This window comes from Protopterus annectens, chromosome 1.part0, assembly GCF_019279795.1.
Source record: "Protopterus annectens isolate FY-2018-M chromosome 1.part0, PAN1.0, whole genome shotgun sequence".
NCBI lineage: Eukaryota > Metazoa > Chordata > Ceratodontiformes > Protopteridae > Protopterus > Protopterus annectens.
Genome location: NC_056725.1, coordinates 1,527,353,758 through 1,527,370,248, shown reverse-complemented (window position 1 = coordinate 1,527,370,248; position 16,491 = coordinate 1,527,353,758). Strand labels below are relative to the sequence as shown.

The window sequence follows — 16,491 nt, the reverse complement described above, 5'->3', positions numbered from 1 at the left end:
GTGTTTTGCTCAGTTAGACCAACCTGATCAATAAATTATAAATCATGAACAAATGTGGGTTTTCACTTTTCTTTCCCATAACTATGTGAGATTCCTACAATAAGCTGTTTTATATGCCAGAATTTCAAGAAATAAATAGTATGCTATCATATATATGCTGCTATCAGTAAGGTCCAGTTACAAAGAACTCTCACTGTATTATCATGGAACTCATAAACAAAGACATTGGTAACCTCCAAACTCTGGATCCCACCCAGTTCAGGTTTGTGAAAGGCAGATCATGCCTCCTGAACCTGATCAACTTCTTTGAGGCAGTCACAAAAGCTGTAGATGAGGGTAAGTTGGTTCACACAGCCTATATTGACCTCGCCAAGGCTTTCAACACCATTCCCCATTCTGGAATTATAGCTAAACTCACTAAATTAGGTATAAATCCCAACATCACAAGATGGATTGCCAATTGGCTCACTGACAGAACCCACAGTTTAAAAGTTACAGACTCCAAATCTGACTTCAAACCAGTGACAAGTGGAGTACCACAGGGTTCAGTCCTCTGACCTCTCCTTTTTGGTATCTACTTCTCTGAAGTACAGACTAACACAGAAGGCCTTTGGCTAACGAAGTTTGCAGATGACTGCAAACTAGGAGCCATAGTTGAGTCCCCAAATGATGTGGACATCCTACAGAAGGGCCACACTGAGACAGATGCCTGGTGTCAGGGCCATGGCCTCAAGCTCAATGCCAAAATGTGCATTGTCATCCCCTTTGGTAAAAATTCTGCACCCATGAACTACCACATAGGCGGGAATCTACTTAACGCCGAATGTGTGATAAGAGACCTGGGGACCCAGGTGGACAGTAGTCTCTCCTTTGATAATCACATTGCCACAGTAGTCAGGAAATCCTTCTATGTGGCACACCTCATCACAAAAGGGTTCTCATCTAGAAAAAAAGAGGTCATTGTTCCCCTCTACTCGACACTCATTAGATCCATTATAGAGTATAATGCCCCTTTTGGAATGTATCTCACAAGACATCTGCAGCAGATGGAAAGGCCACAGAAGTACCTCACAAAGAGGATTACTGGCCTCAAACAGATGCCCTACACTGACCTTCTCAAAAAAACCCAGCTTTACTCCATAGCATATTGCCTACTCCGAGGTGATCTCTGCCTAACATATAAAGCTATGTCAAACCCAGAGCTGTTGAACATGCTACACCAAAAGAAATCCCAACCCCTCCGAGCTACACACCCTAGGGACCTAAACCTTGTCACCACAATAAACAGGACATGCTGTAGGGATTGATTCCTGTCCCAGAGACTTCCCATACTCTGGAAAAAGCTACCCATCTATGTCAAGCAAAGTTTCTCATTAGCACTCTTCAAGAAAAATCTTGATAAGTGGATGGGAAATAGGAAATGCAACCTGGGGAGCACTTCTGTGGCTCTGCTCGAAAGGGCACAGGAAAATAACTTTTGTGGGTGGCATAAGCCAGGGAACCTTATTGGCTAGGCTTAATTAGGCCCTTGGGCCGATAGGTTCATAGGTAGGTACTAGGCTATGAAAGAGGAGTATGAAGAGTTACCAGCTGAGCTGTTAGTTTTTGTAACAGTTACTAAAATTTTGTAAGTGGATCTCAGCTGTCTCCTTGAGATATAGAGATGGAGAATATTTTTCTAACTAGGTCCTAGTTCTGGATAATAGATGAGTTTATGAGAAGTAACTAGCTGAAAAAATGTAAGGTGATGCCTTGGCTCTAACCACTGAAGTTTATTAAGGCCAGTGATGGTTGTTGGTAAATTTTGTCACTTTATTATAGCACTGGTTCCTTCCAAGAGTGGTAGTTCAGTAGACTATAGGTTATTTAAGATGGGAGCGGCAAAATCTTGTGTAGGGATGAGATGGGATTGAGCAAAACTTTTTCTGGCATTATCTGTGAGATACTGTTTGACTCTATAGAGTGCATTTAGCCTTTGGTGGGTGTTTTTTTTTTTTTACTGTTGTTTTATGTGATCATATTTTAAGCTTTCATCAGTAGTGACTCCTAGAAATTTAGTTTGACTTACTAGTTCTATGTTGGTGTTAGAAGTGATTTTGAAATTATTTTTATAGTCAGCTGACCACTTTAGGGTAAGTAGGATTGATTTTGCCTTTTTAGGGTTAATGAACAGCTGTACATCAGACAGTCAGGCCTTTATGGAGGAAAAAGACTCTGGTATGTTTTAATTCATCTATGATTTTAGCAGAACAAAGTATTGTTGAATCGTCTGCATACTGTATAACAGTGGCTTGTTTAAAAGCTAGAAGGAGATCATTAATGAACATATTGAACAACAAGGGACCTAAAATGTATCCTTTATGGATACACACTGTACTGGCAAGGAAAAAGAATCCATTTTGACATTTTACTGCATGTTGCCTATTTGAGAGCTAGATGAAGAACCCAAGTTGTAAAGTTTCATGTACTCCTAAGCAAGACAGTTTTTGAAGCAATGTCTGGTGGGATACCATGTCAAACTTTGGACAAATCTGGAAAAAGTTTTGATATTGGTTAACAGCTGTTATAAAACTAAGGAGAGTCGTATAACAAAAAGTCCGGAAACCATACTGTGTACGAAAAAGGAGGCAGTTTTCACTGAGAAAGCTGAGGGTTTGAGACTGAATACACTTCTCCAGAATCTTTGAAAGTGGAGACAGTATGGTTACAGGCCTGAAGTCTGACAGCTCGCGTTTCCACCTTCATGGAGAGGAATAATGTAGTACCTTTTCCATAGGTTTACAACATAGCTTTCAGTGATGGAATGGTTGATTAAGACAGAGATAGGAAAATCTAGGGCATTAGCAGCAATTTGTACATAGGTTTTTAAGGTTAGTAATAGTTTTTTGATTGTAGGAATTGAGACTGGTTTGAGCACCAAGGGTTTAACAAGAGAGTTTGCTGTTTGGATGAACTGGATATTGAATTCACTGGCTATACTGTTAGTATGGTTAGATGAAGTAGGTGTAGGTTGTATTGGTGTAGCAAGTTTTAGCAGCTGGTTGATTGTAGTCCATAAAGCTTTGGGGTTGTTATAATTTGCTGCTTATTTTTTTTTTATCAGTTTTGATTTTTAGTAGCATTTCTGAGAAGTTTATAGTATTGATGGGCAGCAATGGTTTTAACTTTCTTCTATTTTTTCCAGTCTACATCTCTCTCTCTCTCTCTCTCTTTCATGAGCAATTTAGTACTTTTTAAAAGTCAGGGTTTAGGGTTTTATTTAATTCTTTTGGTTCTCAGTGGGGCTAATTAATTTTATGTGTTAAGAAAAACTGAGTTGAGCAAAGTTCTAGCTTCATCAAGTGGACTGATTTCAGTGCTGTGGTGAATTGTTCCGTACTAATGGAGGAGAAGTTACAAGGAAGGTTGTACCAGTGCTGCTTTTGATTAAATTCAGGATGCCTTACTTTGAACATGGGTAGGTGATCACTTAAGGGATCAAGTAAAGCACCTGCTGACAAGATTTTGTCTGAGGCATTAGAGAGAATTTATTTATTTAACATTTGTTGACTGGGAAAGTCCAACTACGACAGAGCCTATTTTTAGTGGAGGCCTGAGGAGAAACACTCCAGATGCATGTCTTTGGAATATGGGAGAAAACTGGAGTACCCAGAGAAAACCCAAGCAAATCCAGAGAGGACATGCAGACTCCACACAGAAAATACCCCAGTCTAGAATTGAAACAAAGAACCTCTTGCTGTCAGGTGATAACATTAACCACTGCACCACCATCCAATCTAAGGTAGATGCTCTACCAGAGTTTTTGTTGTACCTTGTAAGAGCTTAAATTAGCTGATAAAACCATACAGATTAATGACATTAGAAGGACTGTTAATGTTAATAGCCTTCCAATAAATAGTCAGGTCTCCTAAAATGATTGTCTCAAGTGACATGTTGCTTGATGCCCAACAGACATTCTATAGCAGTAACTGTTATTTCCTAGGGGAAGGTCAACTCCTAGAATACAAAGGTTTTTGTCAGCATTAATTGCAAGGATGCTATAATTATTTCACACTGAAGAGTGGGGGTGGGGTTATCTGTGTCCTAGAGAAGTTTAAAGTACTCTTATAGATAACGGCCACCCCACCACCATTTTTATAGGTTCTGTCAAGTCTTTAGATGTTATATCACTGTGGTAAGATTTCTTCATCTTTTATTTCTCCTTTAAGCAAAGTCTCTGTGGTTACTAGTATATCTGGATATAGTAGGCTACCCAGGCATGCACATCAGCAAGTTTGTTTCTTATACTTCTAAGATTAGCTGTATATACGGGGGAGACCACATGGCTTTCAGAGCTGACTATTTTGTGGTGTGGCAGACTTGTTAATTTGTTGAGTAGTTGCAGGACCTGGGTTAGGATGGAAGTTACATTTCCAATAAAAACACCGCAGGAATTATGTATGCAGATGTTTTAATTTCAGCCTTGATCTAGGGGAAGGCTTACTGACTTTGTTGTGGGTAAATGCTTTTATTTTAAAGAGGTGGACAGTAGCAGAGGAGAAGAGACTAGGAGCTATTAATAGTTGGAAATATGTAGTGTTTGGCTGATGACTGGGGTGGGTATGGAGACTTGTACATAGAGGTAGGTGTTGGTAAGATATATGGAAGGCAGCAGTTGTGAGGGATAATAATATAGTTGTGTGGAATACTAGCATTGTAGATAAGGAGTGATTAACAGTGAAATTGAAGGAAATGTAAGAGGAGGAGGAAATGAAAGCGAAGAGTACAAAATATATGTTAAAACTAGGGAATAGTTAGAAGGGTTTAATATTAAGGTAAAAGAAAAAATAACTGTCAACTAGGAAATCTAGGATACTTTCACTGTGGAAAAGCAAAATATTTAAATAAGCTGATGTAATGATTTTCTGCAAAAGCAAGTGAGGTAATGGTTTGTGAGGAATACAACTCTGGACCTGAAATTTGTACAAATATTTGAGCTTGAACTTTGTCATGTCTTTTCTTTGCTTGGAGGAACTTGGTGACTCATCTGTGGAAAAGGCTTGCTCACCCTAAGAATATGTTTACTATTTTTCTAACTTATAGAAGTTAGGACCAGCAATCTTTTGCAAACAATAGCTAGAAATTCAGTTACCTGTAGTAAAAATTATTTTTTTTATATACACTGTGAATTAAAAGTTATTTTATCATTCCATGTGCACTTTCCTGTTCCTCTGCATATTTAATTTGCAACAGCACTGATGGGTTACTGATTAAGTAGAGCTTATTCACTTTTATCTCATTTGAGCATATAGTGCCCTTTTTCTATACAACAAGTTAACACAAGTGATGAATTAATTAATAACAGGCAGCATTAGAAAAGGCAAGGAGTTGTTAACAAAATAACACTAAGATTGTTAATCTAGGATGTCTGCAGTAGAGAAATTTATCACTGTTTGACACTTCTTATTCATATTTATGTTCATATTTTCATACATGACATTGAGGGGTATGGTGCAAAATGCCATAGTGGAAGACACTGTCACTTTACTTGGTGTCATACAAACTACTCAGAGGGGACCTGTGCCTTGCATAGAAATCATTGTCTGACCCTGCTTTAATGGAAATTTTGTACATATGCAAGGGCATTGCCTCCAGAAAAAAAAGAAGTTATAACCTACCTCTATGCTTCCCTCATCAGGCAGCATTGTACTCTATTATTGGCCTGATGAGTGAAGCATAGAGGGAGGTTGCTTATGAGATGAGCTATATAAAATGCCCTTCTTACTACTGTGGAGACATGGTGATCAAAGGTGAGATTGCTGTCAACCTGTATGCCCAGATCTCTTACCACTGTTTGTGTGTCTAGGATATTGCTTTTGATAGTTCACAGGGACATCGCCATTGCCAAAGGGGATGATAATGCATTTTTTTGCATTAAGTTTGAGGCCATGACTTTGGCACCAATCATTACTCCTTCCTGCAAGATGTTGACATAATTTTGAGATTCAATGACTGCTCCGAGTTTGCAGTCATCAGCAAACATATTCACCCAAAGACCTTTAGTTTTTGCCTGCACTTCAGAGAAGTAGATTCCGAACTGTAGGGGTCCCAGAACTGATCCCTGTGAAACACCACTGGTTGCAGGTCTGATGGAGGAGGTGTAGTTCCCTATTTTGACTGTAGTTCTATCAGTGAACCAGTTTGCAACCCACCTGACAATATATGGGTTGATACCCAGCTGGGTGAATTTATCAATGATGCCAGAGTGCGGAATACTGTCAAAGGCCTTTGCTAAGTCTAGGTAGGCCGTATGCAGAGATTTATCCTGGTCCAGGGTTTTAGTGACTGTTTTGAAGAAGTCCACCAAGTTTAACAGGCATAACTGCCCCTTGCCTTCACTGCCCAAGTTTCTGTACCATAGAGAAGTATTGGTCACATCACTGTTTTGTACAACTTACTTTTCAAAAGCTTCTTTGCCATTCTTCTGTGACATACTGTTCCTGGAAATCTGTGTCAGCTGGCTGCAGCACCTTTGATTCTAGCCTTGACCACCTCATTCAGACTTCCCTTTTCCACAATCACCCTTTCCAGGTACTTGAAGCTATTAACCTTTTCCACTATTTTTCCATCTGTCTCAGTTTTCACCTTCTGATTTCCACCACCATTTGTTACAATGATAACTTTCTTGTCTGTATTTGGTTTCATCCCATGTGCTCCTGCAGTTTTGCAATCCATTGCTCTATTATCTGTCCCTATTCAGAGTCTGCTTGTAATACCACATCATCTGCATTGAACAGCTTTGTTGAATAGTCCCTTCTAACTCATTTGCTAATGTGTTCCATCACAGGTATGAATAGCAGTGAGCTCAGAACTAAACCCTGATATACACCTACTCCCACTGGGAACCCTTCTGTGAATCCCAGCAGTGCTCGTATTTCTGCCATTTGGGTCCTTGCCAATAGTCTGCACTAATTCTACCATTGTTTCCTGGACTTAGAACCATCACAGAATTACCAAAAACAGCTTTATGTACTTCAGAAAATGCATACCAACACAAATCCTGTTATTGTAGCAACACTCTAAGTTTACAGGAGCAATATTTAAAATCCTTCCTTATTTTTGGGCCATTGCCCCCCCCCCCATTATTTTTGGTTTTGGTCAGATTTCTTGCTCTAAGAGGTTGAGTAGTACGTCTCCCAGGTTGTCACTCTTGGTACCCAAGCATCTATCTGAACTATAGCAGTGGTTCTGCTCATGTGCCAAATGACAGCTTAAATTTACTTCTACTGCTCTCAGTCTGTTAGCAATATGTCACAACTTAAGATTTTAATATTTAGGTAGATAAACAAACATATTTAGAGAGAGACATTTCAAAGACCACTTATCACAGTTCATACATTTGTAGCTACCACAGCTGTTTCTCTTCATAATGCACCTCAGTCACTTATTTTGTGTCAAGGCAGTCATCTCACTTATTGTGCCATTATGTTCCTTTATCCGCATCTGCAGCTTTTGTAAGCATGAGAAAGTGTTAATATTCTGATGCAGTATTAACTAATGCCTTGAGGTTTTCCATAGAACTTTCCAGTGTTTGTGTGTGTGTGGTAACATATATATATATATATATATATATATATATATATATATGGGTTCACTACATATGACCAAAAGTTCATATGACCGAAAAACAGCACTGGTAGGTATATGCTCTGTTCCCCACTGTAGTGCATCCCTGGAGTGAGAATATAAAGTTAGGGGGGTGTGGGGGGCACAGCCCCCACACTGGGGGTGTGGGGGGCTACACCCCCCACATAATTACAGTTTATGCACTATTATATACATGTGTATCCATTAGCAATACATTAAAACATATAACATCAGTAAAAAACGGTTGCATAATGTGGGGGGCTGTGCCCCCACACTCCCCTAACTTTATATTCTCACTCCAGGGTCACACTGCAGTGGGGAACAGGGCATATACCTGCCAGTGCTGTTTTTTGGTCAAATGAGTTTTCGGTCAGTTTTCGGTCATATGGGTTTTCGGTCAAATGAACTTTCGGTCATTTGGTCTCAGTCAAATGGGCTTCGGTCATATGAACTTTCGGTCATATGTAGTGAGCCTATATATATATATATATATATATATATATATATATATATATATATACACACACACACACACACACACACACACACACATACACACACACACACACACACACAGTATGTATGCAAAATACACTTACATTTATTATGTATTTATATATTTAGAATGGTAAAAAAGATTTGTCTCTGCCAGTAAATGCAACAAAACTCAAAACATGATAATTATTATAAGAGGCCACAATTACAGAAATTACACAGGCAAGGAGAACTCAGAAAAACAACAGCCTGACACCTACAGTTAGGAAGAGATAATGATAGCCACTGCAGCATATGTTCCATGGTGTGTCCTTGCAGGCGTCATGCATGACTATGGTGTTCTTTATGTATGCTGATATCACTGTGTCCAGCAGAAGTGAGAATATAAATAAAACTACCTAAGGGGCCAAGAACAGCAACATGCTGGGAGCCATGTTCTTTTCTCAAGACAACGGCCCTACCTGCTGGTCAAGTGAAAAAGGCACAAAGAAAACAGATGAAGCAACACATTTAGGAAGGTTGGAGCTGCAGTGGTCCCTCAAAACTATACTATAATCTCATGTTTCATATATATTTTATTCATGAACAAAATGTTATTTTGATCTTTAATGAAAATACTGCAAAATTACACAAAATTAGTTGAACATTAAAAAAAAAGTTGAACTTTTAGTCTTATGTTGGTAAACCTATAGAAAGCATGTTAATCAGATATGCTTTAGGCATCCTAGTATAACTCATACAGGTCAGTCATACTAATGTTTTATTACAATGTGACCCTTGCCAACCATTATAACAGTAACATTTGAACTGCTTTGTCATATTCATAATGTCATCTTTGCTTAGTGATCCATGAGTGTAGAATCCAGGCTTCTTGCCATCATTGCGGTGAAAGATGGTGAATGAATTTGGATTTAGATGTAAATATGCACTTGAATTGTGGTTTCTTCTAATGCATCGCCCATGCTTAGAACATAGGACTTGACTGCAGAGCATTGCAGAGCTGGTGACATTTACAATGTACCGTCCCAAATATTCTTCAATATATATCTTGATAGCCAGGCAGGATTTCTGCAAAACAGAAATACAGGATATATTCTCTCTTTTGATGCTTACAAACATGTATGAAACAATCTCAGAAAATCACTGGCCTGCACTTGCTAACAAGAGTGTATAAAGTATTCACAGTAATCACTTAAATGTAAGTCCCCAAAATAACTGTATGATTAAAAGAAACTCACATTATTTCATGAATACAATAATACGTACTGGAATGTACTTCAAATAGATATTACCACACACCCAGGGTGTATTGATACCCTTACATGTAGCACACACAGGAACATCCACATGCAACACACAAAACACACTTACATACTTTGCAGTACAATACCGATTACCTTTTCGCTCTTAGGACATGGCAGTTCTGTAATAAATTACTGTAACACCAGGTCATCAGAAATGAACAATATATCCTCAGGTTCTTGGTCAGACTTCATACAAGTGAAACTTCTGCTGTCAGTGAATAGCACCCAATTTAAATGTTTCTCTCCAGCATTTTGCCAAAAAGTGACCATGCTGACGCAAGCTGTTGCAAATACTCTTACCAACATTTTTAGTAGAAATACTATATACAAGGTTGGTTACATCTATATGAATCAAGTAGCTATAATGCTTGGCCAAAACACATTTCTTCCTATAAACTGATCAATAAGTTTTTAGATATATTAATTCAACCACAATCTGGTATTATATTTGATAAGTTATTTCAAATTTGGTTATCTCTGACATAAAATTAAGAACTTATTTTTATTTTTGTATCTGAAATCTTTTATTGAACCTTACTTAGGCTAAACAATGTCAACAATTCCAAAGAAAAGCGCTTGGATAGTAAAAATTTACAAACAGATTTAAATGTTAGATGAAGATCCTGTCAACCTGTCAAAGTAATAATTTAAAGGCATTTAACCAAATGCTGCTCCTACGAAGTTCACTTCAACATTATTTATTTATTTATTGACCGGGAAAGTCCACTGGGTCTAAAATCCATTTTCATTGGAGGCCTGGGGAGAAAATCTCTGTTCAGAAATCCTAAAAAGTATACTAGACAATATAATATATTCAGCAACATTCAAAATTTCAATATAGATACATCAAGAACAGGAATATTTTTATAGTTCTATGGCCTATATGATTTTCTATAGTTTAGTAAGCTAGTGAGCAGATTCAAAAAGAAAATAAGAAACATTTTATATACAGCAGCATACGTTTCAATACAAATGCATCAAGAATAAAGATTTTTTTATTGTATTTTTTTACTGTTCTATGTAGTGTGCAAAGATTTACGCAGTTTATTTAGGGCTGGTGTTATCATTTTTATTTACACAAAATAAGATGCTTGTCAGCACAAATGGCCCACTATGGCTAGATAATGAGATTACCAGCAAATATATGATGAAGTTCATATTTACAAAAAGATTTTAATTGTTTTTGATAGGAGATCTGCTGTTTTGAAGTGCTGATCAAAGTTTAAGGTGGTTTACAGTTTTGTAGGCAAGGGCATACTGATTTATTATGAAAATGATGTTATAAAGTGAATTTGAAGTTCTTTAAAGATTCCAGTTGTGTGATGGAGGGAGGTAGGGCGTGCAATAGCTTAGATATGGCGTGTGAGTACAGGTCTGTCCTGCCCTTTTATTGGGTTTGGAAACATTTAGGAGTTGTTTGTTAGTTGAGCAAAGGTTTCTGGCAAGGTTACAGAAGTCCAGGATAGAAAGAAGAGAGGGGCACTTATCTTTGTTGTATATTACTTTATGAGCTAATGTTAGTTGAGTGTAATTAAGGAAAAGGAGGAATTCAAGCCAGTTCAATTCCTTAATAGCTAGACAATGGCGAGTTTTACATGGTAGTCCAGTGGCAAATCTTGCTATTTTATGGTAGCATGATTGAAGTTTGTTGCTTAGGGATGCATGTAGATTAGTGAAAATGGGGGAGCCGTAGAGAAGGGATGGAAGTAGGAGGGTGTTTGTCAGCTTTATTTTTGTAGGTTTGTCCATGTATGATTTCCGTCTAGAGTCTGCTTAATTTAAAGTGCATTTTTTTAATTCTGTTTAGGATATGTTGTTCAAAGGATAGTTTATCAATAGAAATGCCTAGTAATTTTGCTGGGTGCACTATTTCAATTCTTGTCCTGTTTTGATAGCAAATTATAAAGTCATGTGGAGGTGGTTTAGATGAGAACAACAGCAGTTTGGATTTTTTAGGATTTAGAAGAAGTGGTACATCATTTTGCCATGTGTCTATGTTCATAAAGACAGTCTGTGTTATTCAGTCTGTGTTATTTTGTGGAGGTCAGAGAAGTTAATGAAAGATGATATAATAGCAGAATCATTGTCATACTGGATGACTGAACTTTGAGCAGAGACTGAGTGGAGATAATTTATGAACACATTAAATAGCACGGGTCTCAGAATAGACCCTTGTGGGATGCCTCTTTTATTGACTATGCATCCCAATTGCATATTTTGCCATTTAACTGATTGTTGTCTGCTGCTGAAATAATTACATAACCAGGTAAGGGAGTGTTGGGAGCATGCTAGAGTTGCAAGTTGCTGAATTAGTTTAGTATGTGATACTGTGTCAAAAAGCTTTGGACAGGTCTAGTAGAAGTACTGATGTTTGTAGACCATTGTCCAAAGCCTTATTCACAGCATCAGTAAGGGGCAGAAGGGCTGTTATAGTACTGTTAGCAGGTTGAAAACCATGTTGGGTAGGGGCAAGAAGACTGTTATCACTGAGGTGTTTTAGTAGCTGACTTTGTATACATTTTCTAGTACTTTAAATAATGAAGAGAAGATGGAGATGGAATGATAGTTAGCCAAGTCATTTGTTGTTCCACTTTGCTGCAGAGGGGTTATAATGGACTTTTTCCAGAACTGAGGGATTGTGGACTCAGAGATGGATCTATTAATTAGAATAGAGACAAGGTAACCAATAGCTTTGGCACAAAGTTTAAGATATTCGGAGGGGAGGTTGTCAGCAGATATGGAGCAAGGTTTTAGTTTATTTAGTAACTTGAATACTAGGGAGGTGGGTACAGGTTTTAGGGAAAAAGTAGGAACTGTTGGAGTGTTGTCACTTATTTCATTATGGATTGAAGGGTGTGAGTTGGAGTCTTTAGGAGTTGAGTTTGTGGTGCTTGTGTTATTGCCGGGAGATTTATCCATACTGGGTGGAGATTTGTTAATGAGTTTAGCGATGCTATTTATGAAGTGGGAGTTGAAAATATGGGCTATTTGTTGAGGGTCTTTGTCTGGAAAGGGTGATGGATTTTGTGGAGTTCAAGGTTTAAGGAGTGAAGAGACTGATTTCCAGAATTTTTCAGGGTTATTACTTGTACTAGAGAACTGTTGTGAGAAGCAGTTTCTTTTATCATTTTTAACTAATTCCTTTGCTTTATTACAAAGTTGTTTGAATTTAATTTTATTTGCTTATGTTTTATTTTTACACCATTCTTTCCAGGCTTGGTCTCTTGATCGTAGCATTTGTTTCGTTGGTTTGGTAAGCCAAGCAGCATGACTGAGTTTTGATCTTTTGTATCGCAGTGAGACTAAAATGTTTAGGGTGTTAAGGAAAATATTATTAAAATACTGTACTGCCTCTTCTAATGGTAGGAATTTAAGAGGGGTCCAATTATGAGCATTTACAGCGTTGTTAAAGGCTGTTTGGTTAAAATTAGTTAAGTTTCAAGATGGTCTATAAGAGTGGGATTTTGACATCTTGAGTATGGATTCTATGTATAAGGATAGGTAGATGGTCACTGAGAGTGTTAAGGAGGGTACAAGTGTTAAAAGAGTATTTTTATGGGTCTGAAACAAGGATCCAGTCTAGGGTCGATTCTGGTTGATTGTTTAGTATTTGTGTGGGGGATGTGATCAGTTGTGTAAACCTGTATAGGTTAATACAGTCACCAGAGAAGGCAGAGGTTAGGTTTAACCAGTTAATGTTAGTATCACCTAGAATGATAGTTTCATTACATACATTTTGAGTTGTCCATGCTAGAAAACCAACATAAAATACCACATCGGACTGCCAGTCTTATAAAGTACTCTGTTTGGCAGTGTAGTGTGATATTTTGTGTTAATAATTTAAAGACATAGAGATCTTAACCAACAGGCTTCACAGAATAACTCGACCATGCATTTAGTATGCTTAAAGTAATACCTCTTGGTATCATCTTAATGTACTATTATACCATGACCCCCCCCAAAACGTGCACGCTGATTGGCCAGCGTGCACATTGTAAATCGAGTTATACTAATGGAAAAAGGTCCGGTCGCCCGGACTTTTTTCCATTAGTATAACTCTACTTTTAAAACACTGTCTCGCTATGTTAAATGGGTTTAACATAGCGAGACAGCTTTAAAATAAGCAACGGAGATCTCCGTTGCTTATTTTAAAGCTGTCTCGCTATGCTAAACCCATTTAACATAGCGAGACAGGTTTTTAAAAAAAAGCAACGGAGAAGCAAGATCTCCGTTGCTTTTTTTACTGTTTCGCTATGTTAAATGGGTTTAACATACCGAGACAGTTTTAAAATAAGCAACGGACATCTCCGTTGCTTATTTTAAAACTGTCTCGCTATGTTAAACCCATTTAACATAGCGAAAACAGTAAAAAAAAAGCAACTGAGATCTTGCTTTCTCCGTTGCTTTTGCCCACAGCTCTGATGTACTGCTCAGGCGCGCAGTACATCAGAACTGCCACGGATGCCAGACATCTGCGGAAGGGCAGTAAACAGGCATTATACTATGCCATTATTTAAGAAAAGTAATAGTTTCTTTTCTTAAATAATGTCATGGTATAATAGCAATAACCCACTTCTGGGTGTGGGTAATGCTGTATTTACCCACGGTTGGCTTTGTTTGGGACCAAACCACGCCAACCGTGGGTAAATCCAGCATTACCCACACCCAGGCGTGGGTTATTGCTATATTATATGCTACCCAAGATATTTACATAATTGAACATAATATTCTCGAATGGGACGCATACAACAAATACAGTATGGTAGGAAATACTACATTTCTACATGTTTTAAAATGTGGATGAATGACACCTTAACATTTCAATGAAAACAGAATATAAGCTGAATTATGACTATTGTGTCCTTTTCAAAGGTAAATTACCTAATATAAACTGGCATTTATAGTTACTGTACTTCTGCATAGTGGGAGTTTGCACATGCTGCATCTAATAGCAGCTTCAGTGAGATTCATAGAGACAAGCTGCACTTGGGTGCTGCCAACTTAGTCAGACAAAGAAGAACACAGGCAAATGAGTCACTAATGAGATGTAGATGAAGAATGCCTTTAATTTGTGTGACACATGTATGTAAATGACATATTTTTCCACTTGTTTGCAATTCATAGTTGTTTTTTATGTGTCTGTTCTGTGAACAGATAACTTATAAAAGGCAAATTCATGCTTTTTTATCTGCTTTGCAATAAGCAAAGAAGCTTGCTGTAGCCGCCAGCCTGGCTATTTCTTGTGAGATACTAGTCTCAGCTGCAAAAAAAACACAGATGCCCAAGGACTCTTACCAGCCAAGAAGGTACAGGTATAGGCAAAGACTGATTCATTATAACTTTGCTGACCAAGAAATCCTTCATAAATTTACAGTTGGCAGGGATATTGTAAGGGCTTTTGTGAGTCTGTATGGCCCAGAGATGAGGAATGGGGGGTATGTGTGGTCTTCCTATACCTGTTGACACCATGTATTCATAGCTCTCACATTACTTATCACAAGAACCTTCCAGAGACAAACTGAGAACACGTTGGGTATTTCTATGGCTTCTGCTTTGAAAATACCTCAGAAGTTCCTCGACATACTTATCTACCAATGTCACCTCAGGACCGAGCCAGAATTATGAGTGCCTTCTATAGGATGGCATATTTTCCAGAGGTGCTTGGTACAAAAGATTTCACTCATGTTGCCTTCAGGGCTCTGTCTGGAAAACATGGCTTCATTACTGTAACAGGAAGGGCTACCATTCAATCACCTGCCAGACAGTGTGTGATGTTTGGGTGGTGCATCACCAACATGTCATTCCAGAATCCTGGAAGTTCCCATATTTGGCACACAAGCTCACTCTACTGCATCTTCCTGCATGATAGGATTCCTTGTGGTCACTTCTTGGCAAAAGCAAATGTTTCCAGTTATATTAATCTCTACAGGTATAATTTGGTTAATGTTTTGCTTAGTAGTAAATCCCCCTTCTCTTGTTATGTTCCCCCCTTTTGCTTTTACTGGTTACACAGACTATCCACTCAAACCCTGGCTGATGACACCACTTCATAACCATAGGGGAACTACTGGAGAACAAATTAGCACAGCCCCTTCCCAGGCATGGACTGTCACTGAGTCAGCATTTTGCCTGCACAAAGTTTGTTTCTATTGACTGGATGAGTCTGGGGGAGTGATTCAGTATGACCCTGCTACTGCATGCAGGATGCCTATCATGTGTTGCATTCTGCACAACATGATTATACATTGGTCTGGTACTCAACCACCTCGTGATGGCAGCACAGCTCCTATTACTGTTCCTTCAACCAGTGATTACAGTAATGGTGGTCAGCTGACAACAGTATTACAGAACTCCATGCTGCAGGCTTGCGCACAGTACATGGCTGCAAAGGCAAAGTGGCAGCACCTAATACATTACTACCGACAGTGACATTCAGGTTGTGGTACATTTACTTTAATATCACATAGAATAAACACGATGCATGCAGTCTTAGTTGTGGGCTATGTCGTGTGGTGCATGGCCTACTGTCACTATTTATCAGACAGATTAATTGCTATTTAAAGAATTTTTTGTTTGTTTTTTTATGGGCAATTAATTAAATGCTGTATGTGTTTTGCATGTCATATCTCCATTGTAATGCCCAACTGTCAAATGTGATCTATAAGGTTATGATAAAGGCATAAGAAGATGTGTAATGACTCATTTAAGTATAATGTTCATATAAAGTTGTTCAGAAGTACTGTTTTTAGGAGTGTTCATGATCTGTCAGTTTTTCAGGCTGCATAGCAAGTAGTAATATAAAAGAATGGGTATTGTTGCATGTGCAGAAGAAGTTGGCATGTGTAATGTTGGCCATTGCTATATGATGTTTGCTCAGGTGAGACAGCACATCAGGTTACATAGTTCCTTCAGCAACACCAATCCGGTGTGTCATCAAAACTATTGAATAGTTATTGCTGGTGCAGTCCTGAGAATAAAGTGGCAACAGTGCTAGTTTCATTGGCAGGATTTATCACAGTACAAATGTAAGGTCCTACTTATACATCACCATTCAGTACCCAGATAA

The 16,491-nt window shown here is 38.2% G+C and overlaps 1 protein-coding gene across 2 annotated transcripts in view; it reads right to left on the bottom strand.

The window, feature by feature from the left end:
• Positions 1-8,203: 8,203 nt before the first annotated feature.
• Positions 8,204-16,491, bottom strand: part of LOC122798752 (hyaluronidase-1-like) — a 519,492-nt gene continuing 511,204 nt past the window's right edge. For both annotated transcript variants that reach the window (XM_044067858.1, XM_044067866.1), the window contains exon 4: positions 8,204-9,189. In XM_044067858.1, the coding sequence (XP_043923793.1) occupies positions 8,869-9,189 (321 nt within the window). In that variant the 3' untranslated portion in view covers positions 8,204-8,868. The remainder of the gene's footprint in view (positions 9,190-16,491) is intronic.